Genomic DNA, 17,056 nt, shown 5'->3' with positions numbered 1-17,056 from the left:
AAGCGCCGCGATGTCGGCAGAAGATCGCTGAAGCATGGTTGCCTTCTGCGTGGTTGAGCTCGTCGAAGTAGCACCTTGCAGGCAGAGGCCAGCGCGGAGCGAAGAAGGCCGCAGCTCCATCTCCTCCACTCCCCACACCTCCATGGCGGGACAGAGAAGATGATAGCATGGAGCACCACTGCTCCAGGCCGCACTCGCCAGAGAGCCAGGATCTTGAATCCGGAGCCAAGAGCGACCAGCTACGACTGTTCACCCCCTCGCCACCAAGGCCGGTCAGTAGAAAAAAAAACAGCCAATCTTGCCAAGACGCCTCGGCTCCCCCCGTCGCTATCATGGACGCCAGGAGAGCTTTCCGGTCTTGACTTCCAGGCTCGCGGAAGAGATTCTCCGCCAACAATTTATTGAAGAAGATGGTCTCTCTCCTGTCTGAGATGAGCTCCGACCTGAGGAGCCGAAGCAGCAGCAACAAGCTCAAGCGACGGATCTGGCGGCTGACTGCGGCTCCATCTTCACTACGGGGGAAGCGCCCAAAACAAGTCATCAAGCCAAAACAACAACAAAGAGAAACCTAGAACTACTCCTAGACTACATCGTCACCAACCAAGACTCACTACGACCAACTAATCCGACCGACTGGCTATCAGCAGCCCGGTCAAAGAGGAAACCCTCTCAAGGTTACTGTAGTCGAGCGAGAGCAGGGGGAATAGCAGTGTGACCCTATTTTTTGTTTTCTGGTTGGCTCATCATGACTACATAAGGTACCCAGATTGTTCTAGGTTAATATAGCAGAGACGGATCTTAATTCTCAATGGACGGCGCACGTGGTTTCCGACAATTAATAGTTGTCGCTTGTTGTGCCCGTTAGCATCCTGATGCTCATGTGACTAGCGATATGGCCCCCGGCCTTTTAGCAGGTTGAACAAAGACACAGTAGGAACATGACAAGGAGTTCGACAGCCGACATCGCTGGAGATGGGGATGACGCGGCTGGCCACGACGTCGCTGGCAGAGGCGAGGAAAGGACATCACCGGATACGGGAACGGCGCGGCTTCATGAGCGAAGGCGAGGAATATAACTTATGGTTTCGAATACATGGGTCACATTAGGGTTTGAGCTACACCATAAATCAAAATATGTATATCAGAAAGCCATCTGTCCTACTATGTACATAGCTAACAAAAATCAGAAATTTTGAGTTTTTAAGTTCCTGTTCGTTGGAAGATTTCTGAAAAGACGAGTTTCATAGAGCCCGGGATTCAACATAGTTCGTCATCCAAGATCCTTGCTTATTGATGGGCAAGGAGCTATTGCATTCTCCCTCCATCCACAAATAAGTGTAACTTTGTTATTTTGGAAGTCTAATATTTTTAAATTTTACCAAATTTTCACAAAAATATAGCAACATATATTGACAATAAAATGTTATATTATTGAACGACATGTCAAGAATAATCTAGCGATATTAATTGAGTATCATCAATGCTACTTCCTTTTCCGAGAGAGTTAAACAAAGTCAATAAAAATTTATATAATATAAAACTAAACATACACTTATTTGTGAGCCCGTAAGTATGGAACCTTGTACAAACACCAGACCCATGTGCTGCTCAAAAATGCTCAAACATGCACCACCATGGCAATCCTTATTTGACCCTCAACGCGCTCTTGATAACCGGGCGACGCGCACCATAAGTTTTCTTGTTTGCGTTTGCCGAGTTAGCCCTTGTTTATCAGAAATAGATTTGCGGGATGACTTGCAAGTTGTTAACTGGTGCTAATCATCTCACCTCACCTGATTTTCGGGCTGTAAGCCAACTGAATTTCTCCACGTTCTTCCGTAGGTGAATTCCGTAACGTGCAGTCCCTATGTGTAGCATTACCGGTTGTTCATTGTGACTGTTTTTTTTTGGAGCTTCTGGCCCGGTTATATTTACGGAGTTTTTTCCATCGTTTTACTGGTTATCTTTCCCGGAGTTGTACCCATTCCTGCAAGAGCCAGGTAATTTCCCATTTCAACAAAAAAGAAACTCCAATAAATGGACGGTAGAGATGGTGTTGAAACGTCAAATTACACGAGAATGCATTCTTCCGCCATTGGCTCTCTTATAAATAGGAGCGCTGCAACTATTTCAAGCATGACCGTCTGCCTCCGTGACAACTAGCCCACTTCATCATTTCGCTTCCTTCCGCTCCCTCCTTTCAGTCCTCTCCAAACACCAAGCGCGCGATGTACTCTCCCCGACATCGCACCACCATAGTCTTGGTTTTGCTCTGCTTCTACTATGCGCCGCGCGGGGCCTCGTCGCTCTCCTTCAGCTTCAACTTCACAGACCCCCTTAACGATGGCCAGTCGTTCATCGATCACATGGGCGATGCCTTCTTCGGTACGCCAGGTCTCGAGCTAACGAGGAACGCACATAATGCCAACACTAAAAGAAGCACGGGCCGGGCGTCGTACAAGTACAAAGTGCCGCTGTGGAACAAGGCCACCGGCGAGATGGCAAGCTTCACCACCAACTTCTCCTTCCGGATCACTCCCGACAACAACAGCCGATTTATGGGCGACGGGATGGCCTTCTTCCTCGGCCATTTCCCTTCCGAGATCCCGTCCAACAGCGACGGCGGTGGCCTCGCCCTCCTCCCGAATTCCACAACCAGGACAGGCCAGATCTCCATCGTCGCCGTCGAGTTCGACACTTACCTCAACCCGGCATATGCTGATATCAGCGGGAACCATGTGGGCATTGACGTCAACTCCATGAACTCCACGGCATCCACGGACACGACGAACCAGCAGGGCAAGAACCTAACGTCGTCCAAAGTTATGACGGCCACCGTCAAGTACAAGAACGACTCCAAGTTGTTGACCGTTGATCTCCTAATCGACGGTGCATTGTACCAGGTAAATACAAGCGTTGATCTGAGCCAAATATTGCCGCAGGATGTGGCCGTCGGCTTCTCGGCGGCGACTGGCGCGAATGGCGAGGTGCACCAGGTACTCTCATGGTCATTCAGCTCGACTCTGCAGCTGCCGACAACCGGCAACAATCACAAAAAAACACTAGTTATCCTCCTGTCCGTGCTGGTTCCTCTGCTACTCCTGTTGGTATGTGCGGCCGCCTTGGCACGGCGGCGACACAAGAAAAAAAGATCGATGAGAGCGAATGAGGACCGCGGCACGGATAGCGGTTCCGAAGAAGAGTGTATCAACAGAGCTGAGCTCCAGAGAGGTGTGGCTGCCGGCGGCCCCAAACGGTACTCGTACCGCGAGATCGCCGCAGCAACGAGCAACTTCGCAGAGGAGGAGAAGCTCGGACGAGGCGGCTTCGGGAGCGTGTACCTTGGTCACATGGCACTCGTCGGTGGTGAGCAAGACCGTCGTCCGGTGGCGGTAAAGATGCTGTCAGCGGAGTCTTCCGCGCAAGGGAGGAAGGAGTTCGAGGCAGAGGTGAGGATCATAAGCAGGCTGAAGCACCGAAACCTTGTGCAGCTGCTAGGTTGGTGCGACAGCCGCAAGGGGCTCCTGCTTGTCTACGAGCTCGTCGCAGAGAGCAGCCTCGACAAGCACCTCCACAGCAAAGACAGGTTCCTGACATGGCCGCAGCGGGACAACATAATCCTCGGCTTGGGGTCCGCGCTGCGGTACCTCCACGGGGAGTCGGAGCAGTGCATCGTGCACGGCGACATCAAGCCAAGCAACATCATGATCGACTCGTCACTGAGCACCAAGCTAGGGGACTTCGGGCTGGCACGGCTCGCCGACCACGGCACGGGACTGCTGCAGACCACCATGGCCGTGCTCGGCACCGCCGGCTACATCGACCCGGAGTTCGTCTACACGCGCCGGCCAAGCACCGAATCGGATGTGTACAGCTTCGGCGTCGTCCTCCTGGAGATCGTCTCGGGCCGACGGCCTGTGATCGAAACTCCGGAGAGAACCTTCACGCTGCTGAGATGGGTGTGGAGCCTGTATGACAGGAACGCTATCCTGGACGCGGCAGATGAGAGGCTTAGGGGCAACGAGGCGAACGACTGGTGGATCGAGCGCGTGCTCGTCGTCGGGCTGTGGTGCGCGCTCCCGGAGAGGAGCGAGCGACCCTCCATCACGCAGGCCATGCATATCCTGCAGTCGCCGGAGGCCAAACTGCCGGCGCTCCCGCTGCACATTTACAGGACCGTACATGATACTGCGTCGTCCACAGGCCCGTACGGAGATACCTCCAGTGGAGTTCGCTCCTCTTCGATCAACACCGGCGACCCCAGCCTTTCTTCCATGGATGTCACCAATTGATGATTAATTTCCTGTTTCGTCCGGTTTGTATTGGCCGCTACATTTTCCTTCACACGACTGCTTTCATTTTTCAGTTTTGCTAATTCTCAGTATAATGAGAATTAAGTTAGGGCTCAGCAGAATTATCAACCGTCAGATATAGGTGTCAACTAGTAAAATACCCGTGCTATAACAAATTATCTGTATTTAGCCACATTTTCTCATATTCATGATGACAAACATAATAATATCCAACAAAATTAGATTGCAAGCTCCTCGCTGTATTTTTTTCAGGCCACTTGGATTTTATTACTGGAAATTTACGCTCGACAAAGTAACCATTAATAATAATTAGGTTCATTATCTTTTCGGTCTACCATGGCAGGGATTTTTTGCTAGTCAACTTTTCAGCTGCAGAGCCATATTTCTCTTCTGCATTTATGAAACAAACTATTATATGATGGTTTAAATTTGTCTTTGGTTGTATCATTGGATTTTTTGAGATGTACAATTTGCTAGATGATAGAGACATGTTAAGACTGCTCATAGTGGGAGTAACATAGCTAGTAATATCACATATCTCAAGGCATTTCGATGACATGGCATGCTAATAAATGAAGAAAGAGAGTGAGGTGGTAACTAGCTATGTTACCATAACATCACACACCTCAAGGCAAAATGAGTTTACAACGTAATAAATGATACAATGCATGACACCACATATAAGTTACTACCCACTATGAAGGTAGTAACATAGACTAGTAACATGATATCTCCCCACTATGACCAGCCTAAAGGTTTTTCGTCCAAACACCATCCACTTGAGTTTAGTACTCTCTGACGGCCTATTTAATTAGGGAATCTTTTGTTTGGCAATACTTTCATCATCATCAGGTAATTCAGGCCGGTGGGGCGGTGGGGATAGACAATATATTGAGCAAACAGCTTAACTGAAACGATACGAATCAAGAACCAAAAATTGGTTCATGCTTGTCATCTACACATGAACCAACACTGGGAGCATGCCATGAATACCGTGGAGTAGACAATCCCAGCTAGCACCGAAGTTTAGATGTGCATCCCAGCAATCCCCTCTCCCGCCAAATCGCGCCTCTCCCGCCACATCGCGCCTCTCCCGCCGCACATTTCTGCCCTCCCAACATATTTTACCTCCTATCCCGCCGGTTCATTTATACCTCCCGCTGTCGCTACTATGTTCCTCCCGCCGTCGCTACCCTCTCCCCATCCATGGCGCCGCCGACAGCCCCCAAAAAATGGCCAAGAAAGCGGCCAAGAAGTCGCCGGGCAATGAGACGAAAGGGGCGAAGGCACCCTTCGTGAAGCCACGGAAGGGACGTAGGGATGCGCAGCTGGAGAAGAAGGCGTTGGCAGCGCGCGCGCACCAGCACGCGCTGGCCGGGTGTATCGCTGCCACCAACGCGAGCCCATGGAGTATGTCGGCGCCGGTGTACAACTGTACATTCCGGGAGTGGTGTCTCCGTTGACATCCGGGTTCTACAACGATGGCCCCTCGGTCACTCCAGGGTGCGTGACGCCAAACTTGTCGCCGCACTACTAGGATACGCTGCCACATGGCGGCTTCAACCCCAACGCCGTCTTGTACTCCCCGGCATACGAGCAAGCGGCCTAGTGCGAGCCAGGACCCGGTGCGGACGGCGCCCCGTTCACTGGCCGCAAGGCCCCGCTCAAATTCAAGGGCGCCGGTGGTGAGGAGGAGGAGGAGGAGGAGGGGGAGGGGAGGGGAGGGGATGGGGTGGAGGACGATGATGGCGAGGAGGAAGAGGGCGGCGACGAAGAGGACAATGACGACGCGGGTGCCGCAGAAGATGGCGATGATCTCGTGGAGGTTGACGCGGCCGGCGTGAGGTAGAAGAAGAAGAAGGCATCGGGCACACGAGGCCCCAAGTGGACGGTTCTGGAGGATAAATGTCTCTGCGAGTAGTGGTCGACGATGAGCAGTGACTCTATCATCGGCGCCAACCAAAAGTACGGGAAGTATTGGGCGAGGATTAAGGCCGAGTTCGAAGAGCGCAAGCTAATCAACAGCGACTACAACAAAGTGACAATGAAGATGAGCCAAAAGGAAATGTCGATGCGATGGGCCATCATCCAGGCATTGGTGAACATGTTCCATGGGTTCCACCACGAGGTCGAGACCAGAGGCGATAGCGGCATCGACGTCAGCGGCGTGGTACGACTCTTTCTTAGCTAATCTGTAGCGCCTACATTTTGTTCGACGATCTGTGATTGTGTTTCCTGTTGTTAGATCGACAAGGCCATGGATATGTATCGGAAGAACTCTGGCGGGAAGTCATTTGCGCTGATGCATTGCTATAGCAAGCTCAAAAAGAACAAAAAAAAAGGCGGCTGACGCGCGTTTCATTGTCGAAGGGGAAAGATGCCATTGATCTGGAAGCACCGCTGGCAACATCGGCAGGGCGTCCTATCGGCAACAAGGCTGCCAAGGCCACCTTGGCCGATGCTGCGTCGACCGAGAAGACGCATGCGTCGATCACGTAGTGCCTCGCCGAGGTCTCCTCAACCCTGCTCTCCCGCAACAAAAAGACAGAGGCAAGATGGGTGGCGCTGCTGAAGAGGCTGCTGAAGAGGCAAGAGGAGAAGATGGAGCTCAAGAAACGCATGGATGACATGTCCCTGCTGACAGCATCGACAGAAGGAATGTCTTCCCGGACGCGGGCGGCGCATAACTTCTTTAAAAGCCAGATCCTCGACGACATTGAAACCAAAATACAAACTATTTGAATTTCTGTTTAGGGACGGCGTTTGGGAGACGCGGCTGGAGAACGACGTCCGCCAAACGCAGCACGAACAAAACACGTCCCTCAAACGCTCGATCCGGCGCCGTTTGGAGGACGCTCTGGGGGACACGGCTGGAGATGGTGTAAGGGTATGCATCCCCTGAGTTGGCGTGGATATCTACCAATGTTGTAACTCTGTATGCACCTTATCACTCCTTTCAATCCTCATACCGTCAACATCTGTTCCAATCTGCCCAGCTGATTCCGTGCTGTCTATATGCTAAGCAGAAAAGATACCTCCGATGAGACATCTGGCTGAATTCCAAGTGACTCTAGTTCCCTGAACAATGCAAGTGACTTGCGCTGGTGATAGGGAGGCCGGAGGGGGCGAGCGCGACGATGTGCAGTTCAGGGACGCGCCCACTAGGAGGATCCGGAGGGACGCGCAATAGGAGGATCCGGAGGGACGCGGCGCTGGGGGAGGGTGTACTGGTCAGGAGTGTCGGGCATGCGCGACATGATGAGAAGCAGACCTAGCGCGGCGTGAGCATAGTTTTAAAAACTGGACCGGTGATTAAACCGGTGAGGCCATCGGTTTAGGTTTTTACCGGTTGGACAGCTGGTTCACTGGTTCATTGTCTGGTTTTTAAAGATATAAAGTAATATATTTTAACTTATAAATGCTACATTAATTAAATAATTGTGTGTGTAAAAATGATTTAGACTTAAAATTTGACACAATAGTACACGTACCGTCAAGACTAACAGGCTCGAGCCGTAAACAGTAGCTTGGAACAGTCAAGTTTGCATTTTGACAACTTGGGGATGCTCCAGTTCAAAGCCACAAAGCAGAAAAGCCTTTTATGTTGGTTAATTTTTCACTGATACCTTGCAGTAATACTACAAAAGGAACGTGTCTCCGTTTTGTTCAGCAAACAAGGGCAGCTTAGTCTGTCAGGAGCATATTTCATGCACGTTAGGTGCAGGGATCAAACCCCGGTGGTTGCAATTAAATTTTTAAGGACATTGAGACAACTGAACCGGTCAGACCGGATGCTGGTTTATTACGTGAACCCGGCTGTTGGACCGCAGTTTAACTGGTTTGTTCCAGTCTAGTGCGCTAAAAAAACCAGCAGAGGCTCTGGTTCCGGATTTTTCCGGTTGAACCCCCGGTCCGGTTCGGTTTTTAAAACTATGGGCGCGAGGGGTAGGTTTGGCGGATGGTGCGGTTTAGGAATGCCGGAATGGGATCTCGCCGTGCCCGTGGGCAGCGGGGACGGGTGTTCGGAGGGTGGAGCTCCATCGTCGGCCTTGGGAGGGAGGCGCTCTCTCCGTCTTCGGTCTTCGGCCTCACGGCGGCTCCTCACATCCAATCCAACCAGGCAAATCGATGGAAGCAACACGGCGTGCTGCCACTCTGCTCTGCCTGGGGAGCCGGAGGACGGCAGGAGCGGATGAATCGGTCGCTGGGGCCAAGGGCCACGCTGCGAGCCAGACACCATCTCCAAAAGGAGTCGAGGAATCGGGGCCGGGGCCTCCGCGCGTGACGGCTGCGGCGACGCTAGGAGGAAAAACCGGTTTTTCACTAAGCGATGGCAGCCCTTTGTAATTTTGGCACAACAGTAGGGGTTGAAAAAAACGGACCAACAATAAACTCTTTTACTTTTATTATCTCTCCTACTATAAAAAAAAGACCCGGAGGGACTGATCCAAACGATCTAGACCGTACAATCAAAATATCCAATGCTCCACAATCTATATGTGTTTGATGGAGCGGACAACACCACCTACGCACTAATCCCTCGCTAATTAATCGACTCAACCGTTCAATCCCCCAAACAAGGTGTCACGACCCAGTACCTCTCTGAAGCTGTCAAGGTGAAGCAGAGGACGGACGAGCGGCAAAGGATACGGGAGGCCCATCAAGCGGCCCAAGCTACAACCCAAGAGTGGACCAACTAGGTTCAGACAGGAGCAGGTGTTACGCATGGTCAGGCGAAGTATGAGGGGTATCGATTGATTACTTGTATTCTGGACATTGTCCCAGACTCCCTTCTCCCTTCTCCCTTCTCCGGCTATGGCCGCGATTCTCCTCCCAGCGTGACGCTACGGAATTGTATCCAACCTTGGTGAATTCGTGAGAAATACAGTGAGAGGATCTGACACAAGGCATAACCATCGCCTCCTTCGCGGCTCCGCCCCTGCCCTCCAGCCGCGCACGCCGACGCCCGCAACCGCACGACGCCGTCCCACAAGAGCGACGCCAGGGCCTCCACGACAAGCCGACCTACACCCGCCGGCACACGACGCTGCCCACAATCTAGGATTCCCAGTCGTGCCCGCAGGAGAGGACGCCCTACGCGTTCCCCACCTGCTGCATATGCCGCCGCCACAATATCTGCGCGCCGTGGCGGCAACCCCCATGCTCGAAGCCGAAGATCTGCACACCGCCGCAGCCGCCAGCTTGGTCACATGATCCGAACAGGTTGCGCAACAGTCCTTCTCGCCACTGCGTGTTGAGGGAGATATTACAGTATGTAACCGTCCCGCCATTCGGGTCTGATGGTACTGCCTACAGTCCGGCTCCGATTCTGGCTCAGGAGGACGTGGTCCAGTTCCCCGCCGTCCTCTCTGCATCCATTTTTTATATTTCAGCTTATGTATTGTCTCATGTGCAATTGAAGCATGTCAGTTCTGTTATTCTGATTGAACTGAAACTCTTACAGACCATCAACGAACAAGTCCCAGGACCAGAGGATCTCAGCTGGTAAAATAGCTTTATGGTAAGCAGCAGCCTTAAGTTTGTCAAGTCATCCTGACCTGAGATAAGCTATCTTCTCTGTACTGCAAGTCTCAGGACCTTTTACCGTCATGCATCACCGAAAAGCACTTCAATATTAACTTATCCATGGTATTTCTTTAGTGACCCACCGATTAATGTGCATATCAGTCAATGTCGCTGATTTTTTGCGGGCCTGTTATGTGCATCTTCCATTCTGTAAAAGTCCCTCCAAGTTTATGAGCTAATTGCTTCTGGAGTGAGTTTGCACTTTGTCAGTTTCCAAGTTGATGAGCTAGAGCATAACATCGGCAAAGAAAACATCCACTTGTTTTGCTGGTTGGCACAAATATTTTGGGTTACATCTCATGTGTATTGAAGTTTAATTCCGTTTGATGTGGTTAATGCAAATATTTCAGGTTAATGCTCGGAGTGTCTGAATCCTATTTGTCAGAGTATTGTTTTGGAGAAAGGAAATGGCTGATTCATTGATATTGTTTGCATTATGACATGCAGGTGAGCTACTAGCCTGTGCGTTGACCTAATGAGGAAGTATGATTGTGGTTTGGTAGAGAACTAAGAAATTTGGGGTGCCTCTGTAGACTGTAGTGTGCAGGGTTGGGGGTTTAGGCTGAGAGGTCCGTCAGTATTCATATTGCTTCCTTTTCAGATATACAGTGCACATTAGAGCATGGACATAGGATTGTATTTTCTTTAACTCACGTACATCTCTCAAACGGAATGGAATGGAATAGAATGCTACTCATCTCTCTCGCTCTTGCTTCAAATATTTGCCCTACAAGTTTTCCTAAATTAAACTTGTGGCTTACTTGCATAGAAGACTGGCTTCCATACCTATAGCCATTGGTCGAGCAAACAGGGGTCATAGAAGTAAGAAATAGATGCAGCAGTCAGTGGTTTATGTAGGCTCACAATTTAGCTTTTTGAGTTAAATAGATGTAGATGAACAGAAGTTAACAAAAGTTTCCTTTTCAGATTTACATTGGGGCGTTGGAGCATGGACATGGGGTAGCTTGTATTTTCTTTAGCTCATGTATATCTCTTAGACAGAATGGAATGGAATGGAATAGAAAGCTCACCCTCTCTTCAAATAGTTATCCTACAAGTTTTCTTAAATTGAACTTGTGGCTTATTTGCATACAAGACTGGACGATCAGTGGTTTCTGTAATCCTAATATATCTCACATTTAATTATTTTTTACATTTATCTCTGACGATAATTTTCCATGTTCGGTGCGTCAGTTCATGCTGCTTTAATGAGTAATGTATTAATTTTTTATTGCTACTACATATTACAGTAAAAAATTGTGTATCAACCAAAATATCAGGGATTTGATTGAAACTTGATTCCAAAAAATTGCAAATAAGGTTTTCTAGGTTGCATAGCTACACCACCTCTCTACCTGCAAGCTTATTCAAGTTATTTTTTATGACAACATATCTTGTGTTATCGATTAGCCTAATATATGTAGTGATTGCTTTAGGTTCTTATACTACCTTCGATCTAAATTAATTGACATAACTTTGTCTAGATACAAATGTATGTAGACCCGTTTGTTGAGTAGATACATCTATATCTAGACAAAGTTGAGTCCATTAATATAAATCGGACGAAGTAACTTAAGTTAGATGGATTTACTAATTACTACCACTTTACATAATTTATACAGATGTCATGTGGAGCGGATTGCCACTTTGCCAGGCCAAAGACCACATCTTAGCATTAGTAACTTATCTATAAATTTGGTAGGTGGAGATATGTCATATGTGCATATCTTATTCACCTATTGATTTCTAATGGTGGCCACCTTCCAATTTGATTTCACATTTCCAATTTATTTCCATACATATTTTAAGGGAAATTTCAGTATACTAATGTTCTAACTGTAACTCGTATGCCCTCCATTTTCTATGTACCACATGCATCCGACAAAATGAAATCAGTGCTTCTGATTTCAGTATCAAATCAATCCCATGTGACTACATCTTTGCACATCCACCATGCTTTTAGTTGTGGAGATGAAGCTATCTTACTAGCAATGAAATATATGTACTTTAAACTCTGCTTGGCATCTTTTATTATCTAACCATTTTCTTCTTATGAAAAATCATCTTACTATGATATGTGCCATTTATATCGATAGGTAATATTTTTGTAAATTCAATCCTTGGAGTTTGATAATTTTTCTGTGGAAAACATGATGTGAATTCAATCCTTGGAGTTGACTGAGAACATTATATGATTTTAATTTGGTTTAGTTACTTGTATGCATCAATCGTCAACGGGATTGACATGGAGGGTGAACGGGCAGCGCAGTGTTGAAGATTGTCGCCGTGGTTGCCAGGTAAGAGTGCCCTGTTTGATTCGAGCTCCTTGAGAATGGCCTCACGGTGTAGTTGGGGTGAAAACTGTAATTCATATAGTATTACACACGTGTATGTGTTATGGTTATGTATGTACTCCCCCCGTTGGGAGTACCCTTTTTTTCGCTGGCACATGTGTGTTCCTGGATTCCTTGATTTAATAAAGGAAAGATAAGTTCGGGGCTATTTAAAAATTATTCCATGATTCATTAGTAGCATCATTAATATAAAAAGAAAATAAATCTTATAAGTATGATCGAAGGGACATTCGGTCAGCAAGGATCATTACGGTCTTAGTACCTCCAGTTCTCCACAGACTTTCACAGTTTGAGAACTCGCTAGAGAATAAATCATGGGATGGGATGAGATCTACATGTACATGTCAACTCACATGGACGTTGAAACAATTTGAAGTTTCACGTTCACATGCTACATTACTTTGTTCTGTCCAAACTGCCATTACTATGAGAGGGAGAAAAGGGGAAACGATGATATGCCAACACATACGTGAAAAAATCAGAACCAAAAACCAGAAGCATCAATCATGCCATGTTGTCAACACATGTAACTTCTCTAAACACAAGATTCACCACTGGATACAATTAACATTGAAAGAGTCTGTTGCAGAACTGCCCAGCTCTGTCAAGACATGAAGACAACCAAGTTCTAAATTGACGGTTGGCTGCGAATTTTCTAAAAAGAAAAGGCGGGCCTAAAGAGTTGCTAAAGCAGACCATGCAAATAGTAGGAACACACATTGATAAATACAGGAACAAATCAGCGCAGCAGAACAATGAGAAATTATCTAACAATAACAGATATCGCCAAATAAAAGACAGTCCGAGTGCATGCCTAGTTTGTAGACTACCGGTGCTCCATAATTCATGAAAACATGGTCACTGAATAAACAAGTCATGCTAAGTTGATTAGCCAGTTTGGTGTCAAAGGTCCATCTTGATGTGTTGTCGTCCCATAACCCTTACGAGCTCACCATGTTGAACTGAAACTTGGACAGCTGCTGTGGGATGGTGGAAATGACAGGCCCGTACCGCTGCATCCATACATAGAAAGCAAATTTCAGGTTTCCGTTCACACATTTAAGCCAACAACATAAAAGCATGATAGAATTAAAGCTGCGCAGGAAAATATAGCCATGTGAGAATTAGCTAATTCGGTACGGAGTTTATAGCCTTTACTTGAAACGGTTTGGTCTGTATTTGGTTTAAAAAAACTGCAGGTTACAGCTGCCATACCATATACCTATGGCCTGGAAAGATATAAATGGTAAAACCAAGCCACATCCAATGGCACCAAAGAAACCCAGAGCAAAGAAGTTTCATAGCTACCCCGCAAAAAAAGAGTTTCATAGCTAGAAGATACAAATACTCTCACAGATATCAACTCCCATTCTTTCATGTGCAGCAAAACAAAACTGATTTATAAGGACACAGTTGTTAAGAAAAATATATATGTCACTGGACTTTTTATTAGGCATAAACATCAGCACACTTGGGTACAATGTTTCAAAACATCATGCAAAGCTAACTTTCAGAGTGGGGGGAGGGGGGGACTGCCACATACCTGAACATTGTCATAGAGCTCAAACAGTGGAACAGCAAGTAGCTTCAGGTTCCTTGGAACAGCGAAATACTCCTTTTCAGTCAGGTGAACAATGAAAAGCTTCTTGCACTCCTGTTCAACCACATTGGCCATTTCCATTATCTAATCCCAACTCCCAATGATAGAGGGTAACAGAAACCTCTTAAAGCAACAATGTACCTTGGGCTTGGCTATATGCGGAGGGCAGTAAGGGTACATCACAGTCTCAAAGTTTGGCCTCCACCAGACAGCAACACACTCACCAACCTTAAAGTGGTAAACATATTAGATCTTTATCCTAATGGGTACAGTTCTCGTTACGCAATATCAAAGATTAAAAACACCTCATAACATTGTAAGCATGTGGTAAACAGAAACGAAAGCCTACTGTAAGCTGAAGCTAGATAGGCAAGTTCACACTGATTCCAAACATTTCATACTTCAGTAAGTACATAGCAAAGACTGTGCATAAAGAGTACACTGCAGTGCGACATAACTACCTACAGATGTCCATTGTGAATATTGTTGTATATAAACATGTGGACATGGAAAATTATATTGGCGCATTAGTGAGACAGTAGGCAGTTCATGCTCTAAATCTTGAAAACTGAGAACATGATATCTGCAGTTATCTGTCAGCACCAATGCCACTGTTCCATTTATGTACAGCTGCAATATAGCACATATGGAGCAACATATAATGTTCATGACATGGCTTAAATAAGATATTGGTTATGAACAGTTATCAGGTTCCATTTATCAATCGTTTATTTCTTTCAGGTGCGGATACTCTCCTGTACAGCAGGAAAGACTTTGATTTAACAAGGTACAAAGTGACCAGTTCCAGCAAAACTAGGTAATACACTCTGATCATACACCATCAACAAAAAAACTGAGCTTCTCTCGAATGCCTTACCTGCCAGTTAGGTGGAAAAGTAGGAGAATTCACTGCAAGTTTGCTGGACAGCTTTCTTTTCAGGCCCTCGATTTCTGTAAAATCTCAGTTACGTAAGCAAACACATGACAGTTTCATGTACAAGGAACATGATAAAAAGTGGAGCAACACAAAAACGACCATTTTCTCCAGGCTTCAACCGTCCACCAGGAAGTTTGCAAAATGTATTCCCAATTTGCAACAGCAGAATGTGGGGGTGATTGTGCTCTTGCACCTGCATAGGATAACACCAGTGAATATTTCAGTTTGTTTGCCAGATTACGAAATCCACTGACCAATTGCTATTGCATGAAGTTGCCAGATGTTTCGAAGCACAAATATGCATACGAACATGATTATGAGATGGAAGAATAGAAACATACCAACAGGATTGCTTCAACGCTTGTCCTCATTCCTTCTTTCATGTAGCTGCCATTTGCCAAATTAATTACAAAATTGATCAATTTGACAGAACAAGGTTGAGAAACATGTTTAGCAAAGGAGACAAACTGTTCACAGGATACTTAAAAGGCAAAGCATAATGCACATTTATATTGCAGTCAACACAAGAAACATCAAAGCTTACATATCTATTTTCCTTTATGACACATTGATTCGACATTCCAGGCCAAGTCTACCAACAAATTATCATGTAAAACTACGAGTTACACAGCAGAGCATAATTACTAGTTACCTCCTATAGAAAAAGACGGATCTGCCAAGCACAATAAGTATTGTAGTATCGCTAGTACACATATATAGTGAAGGAACTCCACACATAAAGTAATACTACCCCGAAACAAGATGGAATAATCGACCTAATAAACTAGATTGCTCATGCATTTCATTTCAACCAGTGCCAGCATACAACCCTCAATATAAAGCCAATAAACTAGCAAAGAAAAAACCTGTATCAGCATTCAGATTCAAATAACACTAGGTTTTCATGAACCAATTCCCACAGCACCTAAACCTGCCCTAAATCTTAGTCCTAAATCTGCCCTAAATCTTAGTGGCCGTGCCAATAATAATTCGTCTAAAATGTGCAACTGTTCAGCTTTGCTCGCAACAATGCTCCCTATTACTCTCCGACAAACAACTCTACCCATGAATTCGGGACTAACTTCCAAGATCTTGAACCCCTTAGAAAAACGCGGAATGATCTGAGCTGTAATATGGTTTAGGGTTCCCGGTGAGGAAAGGACACCGAGGGCCGGGATCAGGGAGGCTGGGGTGAGGCGAGGACGACTTACTTGACCTTCATGCGGGCGAGGCGGTCGGCGACGGAGGTGTCCTTCTCCATCTTGGGCTCCTTGGTGCCGAACGTGTAGTTGGCGAGCGGGTACACGTTCACCACCGACGACGACGACGAGGCGCTCACCATCTCCCCCTCGGCCGCTCCGCCGGGCTCTCGCTCCTCCTTCTCGGGGGTCCTGTGGTCGCCGGAGGTGGTGGTGGCGGCGGCGGAGGCGAGGCTAATGGTGGGCTTTCGCTCGTGTCAGGCCGGTTTGATGACTGAGAGCTGCCGACGGAAAGAGGAACAGAAACGGGCTTCATACTCCTGGGCCATGTAGACTCGAGGCCCATTGATGATTTATGTGCTGCTCGGCTGAAAACTTAAAAAGAAATAAAAAGCTTACCCTAAAAAACTTTTAGAAACTTGAATTGTTTGTTTTTTCGACGACATCTCATCTAGGGTGTTTGGTGCACTCCATGCCCCATATAGGCCCTGGATGAAATAACGGTTAATTGGATAGTCAGTCGGTGATGTGTCCCGCCTGCTAATAGCAGTTTCAGCCTTTTGGGAACCGTCGAATCAGGTGTTTCCGTGGGATCATACCTACCGGTGTGAGACGTGGAAATAGTATATTAAGTGTGTATTTCACCCCCAAAAGAGTGTGCCTAGCTTGGGCCAATCGGGTGTAGACAAAAAAAATATAGTGTGCAGATTGCCGCGAGCACATATAAAAAAAAATCAATTCACATCTAAGGATGGTGGCCGGGCCGGCAACATCGACAATATCATCTTGAATGAAATGGTTGGCTTTGTAAAGTCAAAATTCAAGGTAGACGTTGATGCCGGTGGCAAGAGCGGCAAGCTGGACGAGGCCAACAACACCAAAGTCACATTGCGGAGGGAGCTCCAAGACGAGAGGAAGAGCACGCCCTTCTACAATCTCAAGGATGATCAGGTCAAAGGTATCGAGGAGTGATAATCATCCATCGAGAGACAAGACCACACATATATACCCAATAACTCAACGAGGCCGGGAACATGGCGAATTCTTGATGGTAGCATGAAAATTCA

The 17,056-nt window shown here is 47.1% G+C and overlaps 2 protein-coding genes across 2 annotated transcripts; one reads left to right on the top strand and one right to left on the bottom strand.

Annotated features, from left to right (window-relative positions):
• The first annotated feature begins 2,228 nt into the window (after window positions 1-2,228).
• On the top strand, window positions 2,229-4,292 carry LOC124664347 (L-type lectin-domain containing receptor kinase IX.1-like). The gene has a single exon (XM_047201888.1). The coding sequence runs from the start codon at window positions 2,229-2,231 to the stop codon at window positions 4,290-4,292; it is 2,064 nt and encodes a 687-aa protein (XP_047057844.1).
• An 8,476-nt stretch (window positions 4,293-12,768) lies between these two features.
• LOC124666336 (pre-mRNA cleavage factor Im 25 kDa subunit 2-like) lies at window positions 12,769-16,200 on the bottom strand. Its single transcript, XM_047203678.1, has 7 exons — window positions 16,002-16,200; window positions 15,132-15,177; window positions 14,890-14,983; window positions 14,731-14,804; window positions 13,995-14,081; window positions 13,797-13,907; window positions 12,769-13,266 (listed from the first exon to the last, which is right to left on the bottom strand). The coding sequence occupies exons 1-7, from the start codon at window positions 16,130-16,132 to the stop codon at window positions 13,195-13,197; spliced, it is 615 nt and encodes a 204-aa protein (XP_047059634.1). The 5' UTR covers window positions 16,133-16,200; the 3' UTR covers window positions 12,769-13,194.
• Between the last annotated feature and the right edge of the window lie 856 nt (window positions 16,201-17,056).

This window comes from Lolium rigidum, chromosome 6, assembly GCF_022539505.1.
Source record: "Lolium rigidum isolate FL_2022 chromosome 6, APGP_CSIRO_Lrig_0.1, whole genome shotgun sequence".
NCBI lineage: Eukaryota > Viridiplantae > Streptophyta > Magnoliopsida > Poales > Poaceae > Lolium > Lolium rigidum.
This window is presented reverse-complemented; position numbering and strand designations above follow the sequence as displayed.

Excerpts from the sequence above, each read along its gene's own strand:
- LOC124664347 (XM_047201888.1), top strand. The coding sequence starts at position 2,229 with ATGTACTCTCCCCGACATCGCACCACCATAGTCTTGGTTTTGCTCTGC.
- LOC124666336 (XM_047203678.1), bottom strand. The coding sequence starts at position 16,132 with ATGGTGAGCGCCTCGTCGTCGTCGTCGGTGGTGAACGTGTACCCGCTC. Across the intron at positions 14,805-14,889 it reads GTTGAAGCCTGGAGAAAATG|AAATCGAGGGCCTGAAAAGA; the intron begins GTCGTTTTTGTG and ends GAGATTTTACAG. Across the intron at positions 13,908-13,994 it reads CGCATATAGCCAAGCCCAAG|GAGTGCAAGAAGCTTTTCAT; the intron begins GTACATTGTTGC and ends GTGGTTGAACAG.